Below are 16,634 nucleotides of genomic sequence, written 5' to 3'. Positions count from 1 at the left end.
ACTCAGCCTGAAATGAGTACCTGGCGCGGTGTGTAAACATCGCCACTGGGGAGACAAAGGCGGTCGGGCGTGGTGCTGGCCACGCACCCCCTCGCGTGCCGTGTCGGCCTTCATAGGTGCTCGCTAACAGCACTTGCCCCTACAGTATGTTAAGGCTATACGAGGGATCTTTGTCTTTGTGTACCCATCATTGTGTACTACGGATGCCCACAAACATCTCGATGGGTTCACTATATGGATCCATAGTTTGGGTTGCATGGCCACAACCGCACTGCTTTGACTTGTCCTTCAGAGATGATGATGGGGGTGGCGGGGGGGGGAGCTTCCACGGATTTCTACAGTTCAGTAGTCGCGGCGTCTGTGTTAAAGGGAAGTGGTGATGGTGGCTGGAGATTGGGACCGTTCGCGTAACACACATCCTCCATACATCCGTCCAACGACTTTGTTTACGTTGTTCACAACCGCAATTGCACTCTCTCTCACAGCACCTCGTGTTCATCCAACTGCTGGATTGGAGTGTCTCACGCTCCACGCATTTCCACGAGGTCGTCGTATGGAACCGGCGAGCCGGGGTTCGAGTTGCAGGCCGCGTCGACTAAAGTTTAAACAAAAGCACAAGAAGAATACTTTCGTCCAAAGTTATTTTTTTTTGCGTCGCTCAACACAAACATCAACGAAACGGGCAGACGCCGATGGCTTATTTTTTTTTTGGTCTTTTATTACTACAAAGACGAACAAAAAAAATTGAACACATCCAGCCCAGCGCGCTAAATACAGGCGTCACGTTCCTCCAAACCCTCCGAAAAAAATCGGGAACCACCGCACACGTCCCAGTGGAAGTGAAAACACCGGGTGGAAGCAATGGTGGAAGCCAACGTTTTAAACTTTCTCAGTGGCGCGTGTCCGTGTGCGTTTATATACACCTAGGGGAGCGTTCAACACGCCGTGCTACGAACCCGGCGATCCGAGTTCAATTCCCGCACACGACCAACACCGGTGACAGATTAACTCAACTGGTCCCGGGCCTCCCCTACGTCGCCGCGGCCTCAAATGTGTACCCGGTGCAGTGTGTAAACATCGGGGAGACAAAGGCGGTCGGGCGTGGTTGCTGGCCACCCACCCCCCTCGTGTGCCGTTCCAGCCCTCATAGGTGCTCGCTAACAGCACTTGCCCCAACAATATAAGGCTATACGGGGGGTCTTTGTCTTTGTTATATAGCACACGCCGCGATGCGGCCGCGGTGCTGAATTGTAGCCGCAACGGTTCCCGAACGCCGATCCGTGAATGCGAGTGGCACACCGCGTATTTACAAAACAATAAACGAACGTGTCCGTACGGTCATACAGGAATGCACGGTACAATGGTACAGGGATTATTATGGGCAGGCGTACTTTGTACTCTCGTGGTAGTAGTGCCTTGTGCCGATGAGCCCTACCTCCAAGCGAGCCTGAACAGCGTTGAGGAAAACAGACAAACCCGAGCGAGAAATGAAGCCCTCGTTTTAGACCGAATTGCGCTCCGTTATAAACGTACGACGAGTTTGCGCAGAACATTGTTTCTCTTGTGCATCGCACAGGGCCCCCCCCCTCCCCCCCAGCCCCCCCCCTCCTCCCCAGCCCCCCCCTTCCCCCCCAGCCCCCCCCCCCCTCCCCCCCAGCCCCCCCCTCCCCCCCAGCCCCCCCTCCCCCCCCAGCCCCCCCATTGCTCTTCCTTCCGACATTAGGAAGCCATTGGGAGCCATGCGCTTAGAAATAATCGAGATTGAAAACGAATTTGTTTAGAACTGCTTGTCGTGATCAGCTTGTTGTCCTTTCGCCCGCACCTACCTGAAGTTCAACGTGCATACGTTGTTTAGACGGAGTGCTCCTGCCAACAACAACTGGTGGCATCCCAGCAGTGTTCGTTTAATAAGCCAAACTCTGCCGATGAGATGCCCCCACCCCCCCCCCCCCCCCCCCCACCAGAGGTCGACAACCGGGCCAGATTTTTGTAACCCTTTTAATACGACGGATTATAGTCGTAGATTCCTCGTGTCGTGTTGAGGACCCATGTCCACCAGACTGATCATTAGGTCATCTCGAGACTGCGTAAAACCACCAACCACCACACTGCAGGTCACGACAACACCCACTCACCCCCCTGCCCACTCACCACACTGCAGGTCACCTCACCTCTCGTTCTGCTTCGTCCCTCGCACCGCTCCACTCGGGAAGTTCCTCCTCCCATCATCGTCTCTTACTCCAGATAGCTACAACCTTGCCCGGTTCAAGATACGTTATGGTTCTCATCTGCTCTACGCTATGAATATTGCTCTTAGTTACTGCTCTTAGTTACTGGCCACTTTGCTTTATTAAGCAGGGCTTCATTAATATCAGTCGGGTCTCCTCCTCGGGTCCGCACCCGGCACACCACATCCAGTATAATACCCCTCTCGCCTCTTTGCCTGTGGCTCCTGCCGGTCACGTGCCAACCTACTCCCAAAGTCTACAAAGCGACCCGGAAAATATCGAGCGAGAAACGTAAAAGCCCTGGTCAGAGTCGTCCTGGGCCTGCGATTAGCAACGGCGATGTGAAAACATTACAACAAAAGAGAACAATTCTAAGATCCGACGCTCGATCCGACGCTCGTTCCGACGACGACGAAAGCGACAGGAGGATTATTCCGGCAGGGCGCACTCTAGCGGCAGTGCCTTCGCGCCAATGAGGTGGTAGTTGGGGGTTAGGTCACTCCTCGCTACTTGGAGCCGAAGGGCTGTGCGACGATGACGGGCAGAGGCCCCGGCGGAGGGATCTCGTACTTCTCGCGGCGACACAGGCGGAGCATCAGGTCCTCCTGCTTGCCGGGCCACGGGTACACGATGGTGTTGTTCAGCCAGCTCGGCACGTGCCCCTAGGAGGAGGCAGAAGAAGAAGATGAAGGTGAGTCAGGGTCCGGGCGGAATGTTTGCAACGTTAGCGCGCCATGGTGCCGAGATGTTAACGACCTCGCCTGGTATGCAGGAGGTCGTGGGTTCGATCCCAACCCTGACGCCTGCTGCTGTATATTTGGAGTTTGCGTGTCTCTCTCTCTCATCATCATCACGGTGGCTTTGAGATGTTAACTACCTCGCCCGGTATACAGGAGGTCGTGGGTTCGATCCCGACCCTGACGCCTGCTGCTGTATATTTGGAGTTTGGTTGTCTCTCTCTGTCATCATCATCACGGTGGCTAGGAGATGTTAACTACCTTGCCTGGTACACATGCGGTCCTGGGTTCGATCCTGACCCTGACGCCTGCTGCTGTATATTTGGCGTTTACATCTCTGTCCCTGTGGTCGCGTGGATTTTTTTCCTCCGGATCCTCTGGTTTTTCCCTCCACGTTTAGAATTAACGTGCGTTTAAGAGTATTTGGCTGCTATAAATTTACACGTGATAAGCAATTTGTGGCCAGGTCACTGCTGAAAAAGAGCTGTATAGCTCATTGAGCCTAATAATAATAATACTGACATATCCCAGCAGGTCACACGCGGGCCTTGCCCACCAAGCTGCGAAGCGGCCGAGGCCTTCGTGTACGTGTGTTGAACTTCTTTCGCACCGTACGTAGCCAACCGTGCTCATCGTAGGTGTTGCTGCGAGGCAGCAGAGCCTTGCCGCGGGTGGAGGCGGAGGGGGGGCAGGGGCTGACGTGACAACACCGCACTGACGATGCACGTCGTTGGAGACCACGTCCCGCTAAGCGGGGGGCGTCACGCCGCTGCCACCGCGTTCGGCAAACGATGAGGCTGACCCCCCCCCCGGACCCCCCCGGCCCCCCCCCCCCCCCCCCCGCCCCACCCCGCCAGCCGGACGCGAGCTCTGAGCGGGCGCGCGGGGCGACGTGTTACCCACCTTGGTCGCCCCGGGAAACAGCACGGGCACCAAGCGGAAGTTCTTGCTCCCGTTCTGAATGTACTCGTTCTTCATCTGCACGCGGCGCACGCACAGACGCCACAGACGCTCGGTCACCCCGGCCGGTCGCAAATCCGACCGTCACATATCCGGTTCACCCCCCCCCCCCTCTAGCCCTTACTCCCAGCGGCAGCTGTCCCTGTGTGGCATACCGTAACTCAGCACCTGACCTGCCAGTACGGGGGGGGGGGGGGGATGCGGAAGCCCAATCGCGCAACGTACCCACAGTGCACCCCACCGCACGCGGCCTGCTGATCGACTAACTCCGGTGCAGTAGCCAATCACACCGCTGGGTGGACAGAAGCTGGGGGGTAGGGGTTGGTGGGGGAGAGTGGGTGGAGGAGATGGGGGGAGAGTGGGTGGAGGAGATGGGGGGGTGGAGGAGATGGGGGGGGTGGAGGAGATGGGGGGAGGGGTGGGTGGAGATGGGGGGGTGGGTGGAGGAGATGGGGGGAGGGGTGGGTGGAGGAGATGGGGGGGGGTGGAGGAGATGGGGGAGGGTGGGTGGAGATGGGGGGGGTGGGTGGAGGAGATGGGGGGGGTGGAGGAGATGGGGGAGGGTGGGTGGAGATGGGGGGGTGGGTGGAGGAGATGGGGGGAGGGGTGGGTGGAGGAGATGGGGGGAGGGGTGGGTGGAGGAGATGGGGGGGGTGGAGGAGATGGGGGAGGGTGGGTGGAGATGGGGGGGTGGGTGGAGGAGATGGGGGGAGGGGTGGGTGGAGGAGATGGGGGGGTGGAAGAGATGGGGGGGGTGGGTGGAGGAGATGGGGGGTGCATGGAGGAGATGGGGGCGGAGTGGAGGAGATGGGGGGAGGGGGTGGGTGGAGGAGATGGGGGGGGTGGGTGGAGGAGATGGGGGGAGGGGGTGGGTGGAGGAGATGGGGGGGGGGATTAAGAACCTAGCCCCCATTGCTTCAACTGCCACACCGGGAGATGGAATCGACCCCCCTGCGACCTCTGGGTCGCAAGTCCAGGTGATCTTTGTCTTTGTATAGGAGACACACACTGGGTGTGTGTGTAGAGAGAGACACTGGGTGTGCGACTCACCTGCTGGTGAATGTAGTGTGTGTGCAATCCGTGCTCGTCACTGCCAGCCGGAGTCTCTGTGTCTCGCTTGTATTTGGGGCTGATTATCACCACGATCAGGTAGTCCTTCTGCACGCAGACAAGACGCACCACACAGAGGAGCAGACGAACAGTCAAGGCTGACCGAGGAACGCACCGATGTGTAGACACACACAAAGAGAGACTGACACACGTCATAACACATACATAGAGTCAAGACCACCAGACAAACAGGGAGACTGAGAGTCAGATTGAGACAGGCGTGCATGTGTAGATATGTAGAGACTTTCATACACCTCAACAGCCTAGTCAGACATGCATAAACCACTTATGTATAAATACAATAGACAACATTTATACATTTCTGTCGATTTCGGACACGCAGGCAGTGAGTCACAGGCAAAGGAGGTGAGGAAATTGCTGAGCCTAAACTCGAACCTGGGGCAGCGGGTCGACAGCACGGGCGGCTGGGGCAGAGGAAGGGAGGGGCAGTGGAGAATTGACGAGGAAATTTTGTAGAAAGCCTCGATTAACGGAGCAGAGAGTTCGTGGAGGGGAGTAGAGTGAGATGAGAGGGGAGAGGCAGGAGAGTGCATGGAGTGGAGGGGAGTAGAGTGAGATGAGAGGGGAGAGGCAGGAGAGTGCATGGAGTGGAGGGGAGTAGAGTGAGATGAGAGGGGAGAAGTAGGGGAGTTCGTGGAGGGGAGTAGAGTGAGATGAGAGGGGAGAGGTAGGATAGTGCGTGGAGGGGAGTGGAGTGAGATGAGAGGGGAGAGGTAGGAGAGTGCCGGTGGAGGGGAGGTAGAGTGAGATGAGAGGGGAGAGGCAGGAGAGTGCGGTGGAGGGGAGTGAGTGATGAGAGGGGAGAGGTAGGGGAGTGCGTGGAGGGGAGTAGAGGAGTGAGATGAGGGGAGAGGCAGGGGATTGCGTAGAGGGGAGTAGAGTGATGATAGAGGAGAGGTAGGGGAGTGCGTGGGAGGTAGGGAGTGCGTGGAGGGGTGGTTAGAGTGAGATGAGAGAGGGGTGGTAGGATGAGTGCGTGGAGTGAGTAGAGTGAGATGAGAGGGGAGAGGTAGGGGCGTGCGTGGAGTGGAGTAGAGTGAATGAGAGGGGAAGAGGTAGGAGAGTGCGTGGAGGGGAGTAGAGTGAAATGAGAGGGAGCGGTAGGAGCTTGCCTTGGAGGGGATGGCGTGAGATGAAAGAGGAGTAGGTAGGATGAGTGCGTGGAGGGAGTCGCGTGAAATGAGAGGGAGAGGTAGGGAGAGTGCGTGGAGGGGCGTTAGGAGTGAAATGAGAGGGGAGAGGTAGGAGAGCGCGTGGAGGGGTAGTAGAGTGAGATGAGGAAGGGAGAGGTAGGAGAGTGCGTGGAGTGGAGTAGAGTGAGATGAGAGGGGAGAGGTAGGGGAGTGCGTGGAGGGGAGTAGAGTGAAATGAGAGGGGAGAGGTAGGAGAGTGCGTGGAGGGGAGTGGAGTGAGATGAAAGAGGAGAGGTAGGAGAGTGCGTGGAGGGGAGTAGAGTGAAATGAGAGGGGAGAGGTAGGAGAGTGCGTGGAGGGGAGTAAAGTGAAATGAGAGGGGAAAGGTAGGAGAGTGCGTGGAGGGGAGTAGATTTAGATGAGAGGGGAGAGGTAGGGGAGTGCGTGGAGGGGAGTAGAGTGAGATGAGAGGGGAGAGGTAGGAAAGTGCGTGGAGGGGAGTAGAGTGAGATGAGAGGGGAGAGGTAGGAGAGTGCGTGGAGGGGAGTAGAGTGAGATGAGAGGTGAGTGGTCGAGCAATGGTTTCTGAAGTTCATCTGGCGTACACAGGATCTGAGTGGTGCCAAGTCAGTTCCCCGACCTATTGAACCTACGAATCGCCCTCTCACAATCATCGCTCTCGTCCTTCAGACACCCCGAGCCCCGCCACCACCACCCCCTCCCCACCCCTTGCGCAATGGTATTCTCACACGCGCTCGACGTACGCACTTGGCTACCACCGGACGGGCATGTGCGTACGTGCTGGGGTGATTGCGCAACGTGTCATCGGAATACCTGCGCACTCAGAGCGCGCGTGTGTAGTGTGTGTGTAGTGTGTGTGTGTGCGTGTGGCGTGTAGTGTCTGTTGTGTGTGTACGTGTAGTGTGTGTGTGCTTGTAGTGTCTGTTGTGTGTGTGCGTGTAGTGTGTGTGGCGTGTGTGTAGTGTGTGGCGTGTGTGCGTGTGTCTGGTGTGTAGTGTGTGTGTAGTGTGTGTGTAGTGTAGTGTGTGTGTGTGCGTGTGGCGTGTAGTGTCTGTTGTGTGTGTGCGTGTAGTGTGTGTGGTGTGTGTGTAGTGTGTGGCGTGTGTGCGTGTAGTGTGTGTGGTGTGTGTGGTGTGTAGTGTGTGTATAGTGTGTGTAGTGTCCTGTGGTGTGTGTGCGTGTAGTACGTGTGGTGTGTGCGTGTAGTGTGTGGTGTGTGTGTAATGTTTGTAGCGTGTGTGGTGTGTGTGTAGTGTGTGCGCGTGTAGTGTGTGCGCGTGTAGTGTGTGTGGTGTGTGTGTGTAGTGCATGTGGCGGGTGTGTAGTGTGCGTGTAGTGTGTGTGGTGTGTGTGCGTGTGGTCTGTGTGGTGTGTGTGGCGTGTGTGTAGTGTGTGTGTGAGCGTGTAGTGTGTGCGTTTGTGCGTGTAGTGTGTGTGGTGTGTGTGTAGTGTGTGTGGCGTGTAGTGTGCGTGCGTGTAGTGTGTGTGGTGTGCGTGTAGTGTGTGTGGTGTTTGTGCGTATAGTGTGTGTGGTGTGTGCGTGTAGTGTGTGTGGTGTGGGTGCTGTGTGTGGTGCGTGTGGTGTGTGCGTGTAGTGTGTGTGGTGTGTGCGTGTAGTGTGTGTAGCGTGTGGTGTGTGTGCGTGTAGTGTGTGTGCGTGTAGTGTGTGTGTAGTGTGTGTGCGTGTAGTGTGTGTGGTGTGTGGTGTGTGTGTGGTGTGTGCGTGTCGTGTGTGTGGTGTGTGTGTGGTGTGTGTGTGGTGTGTGTGTGCGTGGTGTGTGTGCGTGTCGCGTGTGTGGTGTGTGTGCGTGTAGTGTGTGTAGTGTGTGCGTATAGTGTGTGTGCATGTAGTGTGTGTGCGTGTAGTGTGCGTGTAGTGTGCGTGTAGTGAGCGTGTAGTGTGCACATGTAGTTGAGTGTGTATGCAGCAGTCGTGCAGCGGTTAGGGCGCTGCGCTCCGAACCCGGCAGCTGGAGTTCGATTCCCGCTCACGGCCAACACCGGTGACGATTATCTAAACCGGTTGACTCAGCTTCAATGAGTACCTGGTCCTGTGTGTAAAATCATCGCCAATGGGGAGACAAAGGCGGTCGGGCGTGGTGCTGGCCACCAACCTCATCGTTTCCGTTCCGCCCTTCATAGGTGCTCAAACAGCACTTGCCCCAACAATTTGGTTAAGGCTATACAGGGGATCGTTGTCTTTGTCGTAGTGTGTATACACCCAGTAGCGACGCAAGATATCCACAAACTCATACAAAGCTGCGAGTCTGTGAGAGGTGGGTGAGCGAGCGGGTGAGTGATAGGGTGGGTGAGTAGGTGGTTGAGATGCTATGGTGGATAGGTGTGTTAGTATGCGAGTGGGTGAGTGAGTAAGTGGGTGGGTGATTTGGTTGTGCGAGGGGGTGGATAAGTAGGGTGAGCGAGCGGGTGAGATGGTGGGTGAGTGAATGAGTGAGTGGGTTATGGCAGAGTGAATGGATGAGTGGGTAGGTGGGTGTGTGGGTGAGCGATTGAGTGGTGTAGTGAGTTGGTGAATGGATAAGTGAGTGGGTGGATGATTGCTTAGAGTAGGTGAGCAAGTGGGTGAGTGGTTGAGTGAGGTGGTTCAGTCGGTGAGTGGGTGGGTAGGTGTGAGTGAGTGAGTGAGCTGGTGGATTGGAGATTCACCAGCTCACTCACTCAGACAAAGCACACGCGATGCACACAGCACACACGACAATGCGCATTACACGCAAGACGTGACACCGCACAGGCAGGCCCGGAGCGAGCGAGCGAGAGATACCATCAACCCGCCTCAGACACACAGAAAACAAAGTACAGTAAATTCTAGATTTGAAGCTTTCGTGACTGCAAGGATTCATATTCTTGGGTTTTTTCGGTAAAGTCACGTAGGTAAAAAAAGTTTAAATTTATAAAAGTAAAATAAAAATAAAATAAAAATCACGACGTTTCGGAGGCAACACAAGCTTCCGTCTTCAGGTGGAACCAAGCGTGCTGTGATGGTTCCACCTGAAGCCGGAGGCTTGTGTTGCCTCCGAAACGTCTTGATTTTTATTTTATTTTTATTTTACTTTCATTAATTTTAATTTCAATTTTTTACCTACGTGACTTTACCGAAAAACCCAAGAACAAAGCACAGTGAAACCCTCTCTGTGCGCGAGTTCAGGACTCGCATATCCGCCAGTGAACTAAATCTTTACCAATCCCCACCCCCACATTTGTGGCCCGCCGAACTCCAGTGTCCGCGAGCGTGTGTCATGCCAGACGACCGACACCGTGAGGAGGTGCGCGCAGAACGTTGTTACGTCTGAGACCGTCATCCACGAGGATGGGGCCCTCCCACGCTCAGCTCTCCACGTAGTCCTCGGCAGAGGTCGCAACCAGGTACCAATACCCGTACCCTACCCAATACCCGGCTACCCGTACCCGGCCAGGTACGGGTATGGGTACCCGGCCAGGTACGGGTACGGGTACCAGTTTGCGACCCTGGTGCGGCCGGGTACGGGTACGGGTAGGCCGTGAGTCACTGGTGAGTAACCGTTTGTCACTCATTTCGGGTAGGGTACGGGTAGGGGTAAGGAACGGGTACCCGTACCCGGCCGGGTATGGGTACGGGTACCCGTTTGCGACCTCTGGTCCTCGGTCTCGCAGCAATCCCGCTCCGAACTCGCGACCGCGCACGTTTGCTTAAGACGTACTCGCAGTCGACTCAGTGATACATTTTGATCGAAACGAGTCGACTGCGAGGCCCATTCAAAAGAACGCGAAATGCGATCGGGGAAAGTGCTGCGGCTAGCGCCTCCCCCCCCCCCCCCCCCAGAGTGCTAGAATGAGAACAGCTGTGCGGCGTTGTCACCACACATCTGCCTCTCCCGAGGAGTCGTCCCCTCCGGAATTCCTCGGCATCAGCACCACCTACTCCATCGTTGTCAAATCATCATCGTCATCACCAAAGGTAATAAAAAATATCTATAATTCTGCATTATTCTTTGTAATTATTTCCCCCCGCCCCCCTCCCCTATGTTCACTCGAACCAGGAACGTAACCCCCCATTTCCCCCCCCCCCCCCGCACGAGGTTTCTGCATTCACGAATTCTGCAACCGCGAGTTTTAACCATTCAGATGTTTTAAAGACTCGTCTTGTGTTGCTGTGCCGTGCCCCCTCTATTCACACTACAGATGTTTTAAAGACTCGTCTCCCGGCGAACTGCACAGTCATCGTGAGCTGTGGTCACGCACGAGGAAGAAAACGCGCGAGGACGTCGCATTGTGAAGACACGGCAGCCGTGGTGGCCACTCACTTGTAGCGGGGGATGGTGGAGAGGGGGTGGGGGAGAAGGGGGATGGAATGTTTACAGAGAGCGGCGTGGTGTGGGTGGAGGCACATCTCTACGGCAGTGCCGTACGGGCAGTGATGGGTGCGCCGCCAAGGCAGACGGGCAGAGATATGGACGGGAAGGCAGGCAGGCAGGCGAGGTAAAAGACAGGCAGGAAGAGAGGCAGGACAGGCAGGCAGGAGAAAAATGAGGCTCGGGGAACGTACGTCGTCCAGAAAGCGGTCCATCCACTCGATCTTACTCATGCCTTGCAGCAGCGTGTCGAACATGTCCATCTGGGGGGGCGGGGGGGGGGGCAAGGACACAAGGCAGGAGAGACAAATGTTCCCCCGTGTAGGCAAGCGGCGATAGCGAGCGCCCTACGAAGGCAGCCTCGGCGCAACGCGGGAGGGGGACGCGGCCAAGCATCGTGCCCGGCCGCCTTTGTCTCCCCAGCAGCAGGGCTTGATTTCTCACGGAATACTTTCCAGGGCAATGTTTTCTGGAGTTCAGCCCCGGGCGGGTTGCCCGGTTGGCAGCGCAGCGCACCAACCGCCTCGCCAACGCTCCGCGATCTGTTCGCGTACGGTTGGCTACGTACGGTAAGAAGCCAAGTTCGACATATGTACATGTACGCACGCACGAGGCCCTCGTGTCACTCCACTGCTGGATGAGGGCCTCCTCGCGCTGCTGGCAACTCGTGTGGGGTTCTTTGGCCGAAAATTCCCCGCGCTGGTCGGCGCGGATGGTTGGTTTGTTTGGTTGGTTGAAGGCGGCTCGCACAGACGCGGAGGCGTCACGGTGCAGTACAACAACGCCCGCCACGACGCGCCCCCCCCCCGCCCCCCCGCCGCCGCAGATCACAACCAGACGGTGTGTAATCGTGGGCTGCCCAATCCGAGCGCGGCCCAGGCTCAACGCTTGCTTGGCTTGCGAGAGCCACGACCAGGTGGAACTCGCGGACAAAACGACACGGGAGACGCCGCAAGCCCCCCGCGGCCACGTTCGTCTGCTTGGGTTTGTTGTTTTTAGCAGCTAGCTAGCAGCGACAGAGCCGCCCCCTTGCTCCAAGCCGGTGGGGGCTGCACGCTGGACGAGGGGCACCCCCGCTGGCAGCTGCCCCCGTGTGGGGGGCAAGGGGAGACTCGTTAAACCCCGGCCTCCGAGCGGAGCGTTTCGGTCTGCCCGATCGCTGACCTCCGTGACGGCTCTCGAGTATAGCCCCAGGGGTTTCTGGAGACTCACCGGCACATGTGGGGGGTGGGGGGCGACCGCGCCTACGCACCTCTGTGTAGAATCCATTTTTACGGAGCCAGGTCACGAAGGAGATGACCTTGCCGATGTGGGCGTCGTTGTCCAAAGAATATGTGACGAAAATCTTGCCTGTGGGTGAGAACGGCGTTGGGGGAAGAGGATGACAGGGGGGGGGGGGGGGGGGTAGCGGAGAAGGAAGAGAGAAGGTTCCAGAGGAATGCGTGAAGATCGAAGACAGATCGTCACTTTCCGTTTGAATGCATCCAACCACAACGCGGTCCGGCTGCGGGCTCATACAAAATCCAGGGACGTGTTTTCATGAGCTTGGGGTAGCATAAGCGTGCGGTGAGCCCTGTTCATGAGAACGAATAATGAAGATGGGCACGAGAGTGAGAGCGGGTGGTGGCACGGAGAGAGAGGGGGGGAGAGGGGGTGGTGGCACGGAGTAACGCTCTCCGAGTGATAACACTCGCCGCGTGAATCCCAGGTGAACCAGGTGAGGAACCAAATGCAACGGTTGCTAGGGCACGCAGTGGCGAGATGTTAACTACCTCGCATGGTATACAGGAGATTGTGGATTCGATCCCAACCCTGACGCCTGAATATTTGGCGTTTGCATGTTCTCCCCGTGGTCCTGTGGATTTTTCTCCGGTTTTTCCCTCCACGTTAGAATCAACAGCACGCGTTTAGAGTATTCGGCTGCGATAAATTCTCACGTGACGATAAGCCACTTCGTTGAGCTATCATTTGTGGCCAGGTCGCTTCTATAGAAGAGCTACACAGCTCAGTGGGTCTTACCTGATCTTAAAGGTGCATTGAAAAATTTGTATACTCTGACTGATGCTCCTGCTGTTTTGGAGTGACTCACGCAGCCAGCTATGGCTGCAGGGTTTGGTAGTACATGTTGTTTATGTCGTTTATTGTGAAAATTCGGTCACAGTTCCTATGATCACTGTTACATTGCTTTATGGCTTTATTTTGGTGATTTCGAAAAGTGTTTTGGTTTGGCCATTTTTGTTTGTTGGAGTACGGAGTTAGACTGATGGCCTTAATCTAAGTTGTCTTGTGGTTGTTGTTGTTGTTTGACTTGCAACCCACTGGGATTTTTGCACACAGCGTTGGTGTACGGTGCTTTTTCTGCAATATTTTGCTGTCTTTCTTGGATTTTCTGTTTGCACACAGTCATATAGTGACTTTAAGATGTTTTCTTGTTCATGTTTTTGTTTGTTGCGGTTGCACCCGATTCAAGAGCCGAATGGCTCACAGGGCTATACCAAATAAATGCAACTGAAAACCTACTACATAGCCTCGGTGGTAAAAACCTCCATGGTAAAATCAACATAAAATGGTTTAAATTTCGATTTAAAGCTTTCGTGACTGCAGGGATTCATCTTCTTGGTTCTTTCGGTAAAGTCACGTAGAAGGGAATAATAAAATAATAAAAATAAACATAATAAAAATAATTCTCACGACGTTTCGGCCCACAACGCAAGCAGCCGTCCTCAGGTGAAGAACAGGTCTGTCGGAAAGACAGCGTCTGAATGAACACCACCAGGCTTGGAAGCGTATATTTAAGTTGGGTTGGAGGGGGAAGAGCGCCTTGACAGCAACTTCAGACGCTGTCTTTCCGACAGACCTGTTCTTCCCTTCTACGTGACTTTACCGAAAGAACCAAGAAGATAAAATGGTTTATCGGCGCAGGCGCTGGCGATGACGGTGATCAGGCAAGAGGGCTTGCCGAGGGGAACTCACGCTGTCGGTCTGGAAGGACGATGCTTTGCGTCCGGGCGCCGCCGGGAGAGCACGCCGGTCTGCGAAGAGCAAAAGCGCACGCAGATGCAGTTAACAACGTAGCCTCTTTAGCCCGTGGTGGAAAGTGCTGCTCAAGATGCAGTGGTGTGGCCAGCACCACGTCAACTTTGCCTCTTGCCAGTGCCGATGCGATACACACCACACCGTGTACTAATTAAAGGCTGAGTCGACCTAGGGGGGCGCAGGGCTGACTCACCGCTCCCAACACACACACACACACCAGTCCATGCGGCCCCCACGTCATCGACTCAATGCAAGTGCTGTTCGCAAGGACCTATGAAGGCCGGCCAGAGGCCAGCAAGGCACATAAGTGGGTGATGTGGCCAGAACCACGCCCGGCCGCATTTATAGACACACAAAGACAAAGATCCCCCCTATAGCCTATGACAGACTGTCAACAGACAGTCAACCGGGGAGACAAAGGCGGCCGGGGGTGGTGCTGGCCACCCACCACTGGCACTCGCTGACAGCACTTGCCCCAACAGTCTGTTAAGGCTACACGGGGCATCTTTATTTGTGTTAGGGATCGGTGGCGCAGTGGTTAGCGCGCTGAGCGTCGGACCCGGCGACCCGAGTTCGCTTCCCGCTCACGGCCAACACCAGTGACGATTATCTGAACCGGTGTTATGAGTTGATCGACTGAGACTGTAGACAAAATACCACCGTTTAGCCTTAACAGACTGTTGGGGCAAGTGCTGTTAGCGAGCACCTACGAAGTCTGGCATGGTACACGTGGGGGTGACGTGGCCAGCACCACACCTGGTCACCTTTGTCTCCCTAGTGGCAATGTTTGCACACCCCATAAGTTACTCATTTTCAGGCCGAATCGACTCAGGGGACCGTCCAGGAACCAGTACAGAAAATTGTCACTGGTTCTAGATTTGAAGCTTTCGTGACTGCAAGGATTCATACTCTTAGGTTTTTTCAGTAAAGTCACCCAAGCAGACGAAGTGAGCCACTTCAGCAATTGTTTCTTGCTGTGGTTGTCCCACCTGATGACGGACACTTGTGTTGTGCCCGAAACGTCGCGATTTCTTATTTTTATTTCTATTATTATTTCTATCATTTTATTATTAAATTTTTTACCCACGTGACTTTCCCGAAAAAACCTAAGAGTATTGTCACTGGTGTTGGCCGTGGGGGGGGAATCGAACCTCGGGTCTCTGCCACGTCACCGCTCCCCACATACACACGCACGCACGTATATAGACAGACACGCACAGACGCTAACAATACAAGCCGGGCGGTCGTGGTGGTGGTGGTGGTGGCTGGACACGTGGCTCGTAGTCCAAAATTACGGTGGCAAGCGCAGGTCGGTGTTCCCATACCGTGTCAACCCACGCGGTTCGCCCGTGCTCTTGTAGAGGGAGAAGTTTTCAGGTCCATGCGGCGTACGGCCGTTTCAATACGGGACAAATACATTGAAAAATACCGATTTGTTTGTGTTTCTCCCTTTGTGATGGGACTTTGTAGGATGAACGTTGAGATTTCTAAGGGGCACGGGGTGACCAATAACGTCTGAATTAGTCTGTAATAATGTAGGGCACTGATAAGGGGTTGACAGGTTTGCGTATCGCTAAACTGTGGCTAAACTCCCTTGCCGTGGGTGCCCTACCTCGGCGCGGCACGGGGCAGTACAGCAAAGCGCGGACTAACTCCATCTGTTCCTTCTTTTTTTGGGATACACGTGCTACAGTTCCTCCCGCACGTCTAAACGCTCATTAAGATCGGCTCAAAACACCTCGCTACGTAGAGGACTGCGGACCTTGGGTAACCGCTGGTCGTGCCGGCATTACCGGCCGACCGGCTGCTGCCTTGACCCCGTGCGCCTGCGCTTCCCGGGCGAGCGCGAGCGACTCAACCCGCACCAACGACGACAACGACGCTACGAGGCGCACACGCGTGTCCCCCCCCCCCCCACCCTGACTATACTCACGGCGCGCCGGGCGAGAAGGCTTCTCCCTCCGCTGGGCCGTGGTGCCAGTTCCTCTCGGCGCACCCCCCGTCGCCCACCGCGCCGGCCTCCGTGTGCGACACCAGGGGGCCCGGCGGCTCCAGCCTCGACAGGCCGAGGCTGCTCTGCCGGCTGAATGACGCCCGCACGTCCGCCACGCCGAGCGGGCCGCCCGCCGCCGCCGTCGGAGGCCGCCGGCGGGGGGGCGGCAGCGACACGCGCGAGCTACAAACGCCTCCTCCGTCGACGAGGATGCCCGGAGGCGCGTGCTGCGGCGAGGCCGGCTGCGAGTTGTGCGGCGACATGGGGATCTGCTGATGATTGTAATGGTCGGGATATTGCTGATGATGAAGATGGTGCTGCTGCTGCTGCTGATAAAGCTGTTGCTGCTGCTGCTGCTGTTGTTGTTGTTGTTGAAGTTGAACATGCTGCTGCATTCGGTGATCATAAAGCTGCTGGTCATCATAAAGCTGCTGCTGATACTGTTGCGGCTGCTGATACTGATTCTGCTGATACTGATTCTGCTGATTCTGCTGCTGATACTGATTCTGCTGATACTGCTGCTCCTGATGCTGCACGTGCTGATAAGCGGGCAAAAAGGCAGGCGGCCCGATGCAAGCGACGGGGCTCTCGCCCAATCCGCCGACGCCGTTCCGCGTGTCCTGGCAGTAGCGACGCAGCGACGTCTGCGACATCTGCCGCAGCTCCCGCTGCGCCAGGCACTGATCCGCCGGCGGCACGACCCCCTCCATCGCCGCGTCGACGCAAGGCGCCGCCGCCCGTCGACGTCGCCGCGGTCGCCCTCCGGGCTCGGCGGCAAGTCTGGCGGCGATCGCGCCGGAACGCCGGCGCCGCGGGCTGGGGCCCCGCTCGCCACGGCGACGCCGGCGATGTTCGACGGTCGGCCCCCAAATTTGTTGATGTTGAGCTGTCCCAACAGCTGCTGGAAGTCGCCGTCGAAGTCGTAGCCGCTGCCGCCGTCGTCGTCATCGGTCGGGGGCATGGACCGCGAGTCGTCCGACGGGTCGAGGTACTCTTGCGGCCGCCTGCCCCGGGCGATCATCAGCTGGGGGAAGTTGTTCCGGATT

The 16,634-nt window shown here is 56.4% G+C and overlaps 1 protein-coding gene across 1 annotated transcript; it reads right to left on the bottom strand.

Moving 5' to 3' along the window:
* Window positions 1-1,702: 1,702 nt before the first annotated feature.
* LOC133351730 (E3 ubiquitin ligase TRAF3IP2-like) lies at window positions 1,703-15,589 on the bottom strand. The gene is made up of 7 exons (XM_061567167.1): window positions 15,529-15,589; window positions 13,533-13,591; window positions 11,812-11,909; window positions 10,754-10,822; window positions 4,976-5,083; window positions 3,869-3,943; window positions 1,703-2,890 (listed from the first exon to the last, which is right to left on the bottom strand). The coding sequence occupies exons 4-7, from the start codon at window positions 10,820-10,822 to the stop codon at window positions 2,735-2,737; spliced, it is 408 nt and encodes a 135-aa protein (XP_061423151.1). The 5' UTR covers window positions 11,812-11,909; window positions 13,533-13,591; window positions 15,529-15,589; the 3' UTR covers window positions 1,703-2,734.
* Window positions 15,590-16,634: the final 1,045 nt, after the last annotated feature.

The sequence above is a fragment of the Lethenteron reissneri genome, chromosome 5 (genome assembly GCF_015708825.2).
Source record: "Lethenteron reissneri isolate LAM-NWPU_2019-01 chromosome 5, ASM1570882v1, whole genome shotgun sequence".
Classification (NCBI taxonomy): Eukaryota; Metazoa; Chordata; class Hyperoartia; order Petromyzontiformes; family Petromyzontidae; genus Lethenteron; species Lethenteron reissneri.
This window is presented reverse-complemented; position numbering and strand designations above follow the sequence as displayed.

Bases quoted from the DNA above. Each gene is read 5' to 3' on its own strand.
- LOC133351730 (XM_061567167.1), bottom strand. From the start codon at position 10,822: ATGGACATGTTCGACACGCTGCTGCAAGGCATGAGTAAGATCGAGTGG. The intron at 3,944-4,975 runs GTGAGTCGCACA...CGCCGCGTGCAG, and splicing joins CACACTACATTCACCAGCAG to ATGAAGAACGAGTACATTCA. The intron at 2,891-3,868 runs GTGGGTAACACG...GCCTCCTCCTAG, and splicing joins TGTTTCCCGGGGCGACCAAG to GGGCACGTGCCGAGCTGGCT.